The 5,706-nt window shown below is 46.9% G+C and overlaps 1 protein-coding gene across 1 annotated transcript in view; it reads left to right on the forward strand.

The window, feature by feature from the left end:
* Positions 1 to 2,569: 2,569 nt before the first annotated feature.
* The window catches only part of Rprd1a (regulation of nuclear pre-mRNA domain containing 1A), a 53,752-nt gene continuing 50,615 nt past the window's right edge, over positions 2,570 to 5,706 (forward strand). The window contains 1 exon segment of the mRNA XM_026783564.1: positions 2,570 to 2,831. Coding sequence (XP_026639365.1) covers positions 2,681 to 2,831 — 151 coding nt within the window. The 5' untranslated portion in view covers positions 2,570 to 2,680.

Genomic DNA, 5,706 nt, shown 5'->3' on the forward strand with positions numbered 1-5,706 from the left:
AGCCCAGCCGCTCATAATTCAACAGTTAGATGTTGGGGTGAAAACCTGCTAGATCAGAGAAGCCAAGAAGCAATCAACTGGCCTTTCTTTCTGGTCAGAGGTCCAGCAAGAGAAGAGTCTCTCCACTTGTCTCAAGACCTCGAATCCCCGCTCCTTCCTCTATGACTCTCTAGCCGCATTCCTGGCCCCTCTGTTCTCTCTGTGGCCTATTCCAGCCAGTTAGTCTCTGCTCTGCCTCCTGATCCAAGGTTAATTTTATTAACACAGCTTTGGAGTTTTATAGTGCAATCAAATATCCCAAAGCAGTATTGTGCACCTTTGATCCAGCACTCAGAAGGCAGCGACAGATGGGTTTCTATGTGTTCAAAGCTAGTCTGGTCTAGGTAGCATGTTTCAGGACAGCCAGGGATACACAATGAGATCCTAAATCAAAAAGCAAAACAATAAAAGGTGTTTCCATAACTTAAAACAAACAGACCCACTATCTCTGTCTTTCCAACTGCTGTGTGCATGTTGTGATGTGTGTGCTTCAGAGTTCAGCTGTTTACCCGCAGTGCCAAAGTCCTGCACAGCTTGAACCTCAGCTCCTGGTGCCACTGACTGTTCTGCTGTCACTGAAGCACCCAGATGTATTTTTTCTATAGTCGTCACATTTTCAGTAAATTGTGCTTCTTTTTAAAATAGAATTCTTTCCAAAGCCACAGAGAAACCCTGTCTCGAAAAACCAAAAAAAAAAAAAAAAAAAAAAAAAAAAAAAAGAATTCTTGATCTAAAACAGCTGACCATAAACTTTGCTGTTGAAGTTGAAGATGCTGCACAGAAATACTGGCCAGCTTTCTGAGGGTGGGAAAAGTGCCTGGAGGGAGCCAGCACCCATTTCTTCCTCAGAGAGTTTTGCAGAAGCATGGATCCCATCTGCATGTGTGTGGCCAGGCTACATACAACCCCATACAGCAGACGACACACATATATACAACATACACAAAGCACACACACACACACACACACACACACACACACACACACACACACATGTGCCAGGCAGTGTTGGCACAAGACTTTAATCCCAGCATTTGGGAGGCAGAGGCAGGCAGATCTCTGTGAGTTCGAAGCTAGCTTGGTCTACAAAGTGAATCCCAGGACAGCCTGGGCTGTTATACAGAGAATCTCTTTCTCAAGCCAACCTCTGCTCCCCCAAACACATGGTGAATAGCTTGGTGTCTGTAGGTCATGTGGTCTAAGCCTTCAGGGTCTGAAGAAGTACAACAAAGAGGTCACATTGGTGGCACATTGTGGCCTCTTTCTGCACACTCCTCCCTGGGATCAGGAATAACTTGTAGGAGATGGGCATTAGCATTGAGGACACGAAGCACCTTTCTGTTCCTGGGTTTCTGGAATTCAAGCCATATCTGAAGGAGCAGGACAAGCAAGCACTGAGGCTGAGGCTTGGCCAGGGAAGCCACAGAGCGACGATGATTGCTGTGTATAGTCTGGTCCAGCAGCAATCTTACTCACTCGGCAATAGCTGAGTTGGGAAAGAAAAGCAGCCAAACCTTGCTGATCCCTTGGGTGAGATACACTAGTTCTTGTTTTGATTTTTTAAAAATATTTATTTATTTATTATGGATACAATATTGTGTGTATGCCTGCACACCAGAAGACTGCACCAGACCTCATTACAGATGGTTGTGAGCCACCATGTGGTTGCTGGGAATTGAACTCAGGACCTTTGGAAGAGCAGACAATGCTCTTAACCACTGCGCCATCTCTCTAGCCCCCTTGTTTTGATTTTTTAAAAAAACATATTTATTTTATTCTTTGTGTCGTTTATGTATGCACACATACAGGTGCCTAGGCATCCAGAAAAGGGGGTTGGATTCCCCAAAGTTGGGGTTGCAAGTGGCTGTGACCCACCCTATGTGGATGCTGGGAATTGAAATCAGGTCCTCTGCAAGAGCAATAATTACTACTAATAATTAGTAATAATAATAATACAAAATAACATTTGTATGTTCGCTTACTTAATTACTGAACTGAGGTTTGAGCCCACGGCTTCATGCATGCTAGCAAGCAGTGTACACCCCGAGCCCTGTTTCTTTTTAGACAGGGTCATACTTCGAACCTACGCGGACCCCCCACCAACCATCAAGTTGTCACCATCAGGATTATGCAGTATTTAATGTAATCGATCAAGCAAATTGTCCTCCAAAGTGGCTGCACCAATATACACCCATGTACAGCCTACTCAGATATCTGACATTCCTGTTAATGTAGTGGAGCCGTTTTCCCTAGAAACAAGGACTCAGAAAGCCCAGTGCCTCTCCCAGGCCTGGCCACGCCCCAGGAGGCCTCCCGCCCCGCCCTCCCCGCCCCGTCCCGTCCCCTTGCCCCGCCCTCGCACCGTCTCTGCCTTTTCCCCTCGTTCCTCCCTTTCACTCCCGCCTCCGGGCGTCGTCTCCTTTCCCAGGGTGAGCAGCGCGAGGGGCGGGGCCCAGCGCATGACGTCACTGCCGGCTGGGCGCCATCTTGCTAGGTTGCGGCCGGCCTCGGACTCCGGGGGTGGCGGTGGTGAGGGCGTGGGGAAGGGTGGGGTGTGGGGGACGAGGCGGCGACGAGGGCGGCGACACTCTCCTCCACTCGGCTCCACGGCGTGGGACGGCGCGGACGTGGTTTCGGAGGGATGTCCGCCTTCTCTGAGGCGGCGCTGGAGAAGAAGCTGTCCGAGTTGAGCAACTCGCAGCAGAGCGTACAGACCCTGTCCCTGTGGCTCATCCACCATCGCAAACACTCGCGGCCCATCGTCACAGTGTGGGAGCGGGAGCTTCGCAAAGGTGAGCGGCCGGGCGCGTCGGACCCTGGCTGCCGGCTTCCTGGATCCGGGGTCCTGCTCCCGGCTCCCAGTCTTTACCCAGGTTCCTCGCTTCCCACCCCGAACTCCCCGCGCCGGCTTCCCGAGTTCCGCCTGGGCTCTCTAGTTTTTCCCAGGTTCCTGCCAATTCGGTTCGTGCTCCCTGGCTTCCCTCGCCGCCTCCCTACGCCCTACCCCAGGCTCCCGGTGATCCGGTCCGGGGTGCCGTGTTCCCGCGCCCTGCCCCAGGCTGCCCTCTTTTCACTCCTAGATCCTAGCATCTCACGCCGCACCCCAGCTTCCTGGATCCCGGGTCCTGGCACTCGGTAAACCACTCCGACCCCTTGGTACTCTTGTTTTTAGCCCTGTCTCTGCGCGTCCCACCCGTTCCCGCCGGGCTCGTGAGTACTTTCCCGGGGTCTTCGGGCGTGGGGATTACTAGTGTATCCCGATCTCATTCACCATGCCTCCTGCAGAACCGGTGCTTGGTCCGCAGTGACAGACTAAAAGTGTAAATAATCAAGAAGTCCACAACTAAACACTAAATAGTATCGAGAGATTTGGACCCAGCACCAGTTTAGAGCCCGAAACTCATACAGTCGGCGTTTTCCTCATCCTGTAGTTTTTCATGGAAGATAGGAGAAGGAAAAAAAAAATCACGAAGTTGAAAAGAAAAAAAAAGTAGGGTTGGGAGTTGTGTTTTTTCTATGATAGATCAAATTTGCTCATGTATAACTAATACAGATATGTCAGTTTTTGAACCGGGAGTTTAAAGACACGTGATGCGGAGTGAAGATCCCTTGCTTGGTAGGAAAGAGGATCTCGGCTGGTGAATTCCTTTTAGCTTTTGAATTGTAGATGCTTTACCTGAAAATGACAGTAACCTAAGGACTCTTTAGTTCAGCGTCTTCATTTTACAAAATATTTAATAGTGATACTCAAAGCCAGGGGAACTTTTTTGAACAAATGTCTTTCGCTCACCGACACGCAAAAATTCAGTTCATTCCTGCTGAGTAACTTTATCTATAAAGAGCTAGTTTGTGCTAGATCTGCAGAAAATAAAATAGGTATTGGAGGACCGGTGTAGTGGCACACACCTTTAAACTTAGCACATGGGCGACAGGGGCTCTTGAGTTCGAGATCACCCTGGCTGGCCTATGTGAGTTCCAGGTTAGCCAGGGCTACATTGTACATTGTTGAGATCCTGTCTTTTTTCATTGGCTTAAACTGAGTTTTATGTTACTTCTTAGATCATTGAACAGAGTGGCACTGTTCTTTATTGTTTCATACATCTGCATAGCTTTCATATAAAGTGGCTGTGCTTAACTTGTATGTGTGTGTGTGTGTTTCCAGACAGGGTTTCTCTGTGTCTTTGGCTGTCCTGGAACTCTACACCAGGCTGACCTCAAACTTAAGAGATCTGCCTGCCTCTGCCTCTCAGGTGCTGGGATTAAAGGTGTGGACCACCACCGCCAGGCAACTTTATTTATACATTAATAAAATTAGTTCGATGTATATGATTGTTTGCCTTAATTACATATGTTCTCTTTTTGCTGTGCCTGGTGTCCATGAATGCCAAAAGAGGATGTTGGGTTCCCTGGAACTATAGTTACAGGTATATATGGTTAGACTTGATGTGGATGTTGGGAACTGAACCCAGGTCCTCTGCAAGAGCAGCAAGTTCTTTTAACTTAGCCATCTATCTCTCCAGCCCCCTTATTGCACTTACTGTAGGGGGAACCCCAACAGAGCTGCGGTTGGTTTGATTCTGGAATGTTAGCACCTAGCCTTAATCCGCCCTTTGTCTTCAACACCTTCTGTTTGAAATATGTAAATTGTGTCTGAGTTTCCCAAAGGTGCAACGCCTATACAAAACTTGGTTGGAAAAAATCCAGCAAACTGTGATATTCCTTGACTGAGAATTTGTATTTGGCATTGTCCCTTTGAGAGACTTAGATGAGATGTTTTGGGATATGGAAATGCACTTGCTAAAGGTGTAGATTGGATAACAATAAGAAGCCCTGGGCTAAGGCTCATACCTGGAGATTGAAGTTGAAAGTGTGTGTGTGTGTGTGTGTGTGTGTGTGTGTGTGTGTGTGTTTGTATGTGTATGCCTGTTGATGTCAATGTTCTTTTGCTAGGAATATATCCAGTAATAGAGCACAGAATTCTGTATTGCATTATAAAAATGGAAATTTAACTTAGTTTTTTCCTTCTTTTTAAAGATTTATTTCTATATAGTGTTCTGCTTGCATGTATGTCTGCACACCAGAAGAGGGCACCAGATCTCATTACAGATAGTTGTGAGCCACCATGTGGTTGCTGGGAATTAAACTCAGGACCTCTGGAAGAACAGCCAATGCTTTTAACCCAGAGGCCATCTCTCCAACCTCAAATAACTTTCTTTTGGGGGTGTGTGATACTAGGGATTGAACCTAAGGCCTTGTACACTCTAATACTGTTTTCTTAAAAGCAACATAACCCCATCTTATGATACCATGTATAGTGATAGTTTCCTAGTTCACAATAGTTAAATGATTGCCATTGGCTCTGTGCTGTAAGAGATGAGATGTTGAAGTTGATAAACAAAACTGTAGGAATGTGAAGAGGACACATGGTCTGGGTCCTGAAAGAAGACCATTGAGTTACATTTCCAGCCCTTACAAAGTGGAAACAGACATTCTGGTAGGAGAAAATGACCTTTATGTTGTGATATTAACACAAATTATTAATGCTTAATAGTTTTGTTGTTGTTTTTTAATTAGTGAACTAGATGCAGGTAAGTGCATTCTGCAGCTGGAGGGCTCCTTGCAGCCAATATAAATGTGCCCAACACAGAGTTGTGAACATGACAGTAT

The sequence above is a fragment of the Microtus ochrogaster genome, chromosome 18 (genome assembly GCF_000317375.1).
Source record: "Microtus ochrogaster isolate Prairie Vole_2 chromosome 18, MicOch1.0, whole genome shotgun sequence".
Classification (NCBI taxonomy): Eukaryota; Metazoa; Chordata; class Mammalia; order Rodentia; family Cricetidae; genus Microtus; species Microtus ochrogaster.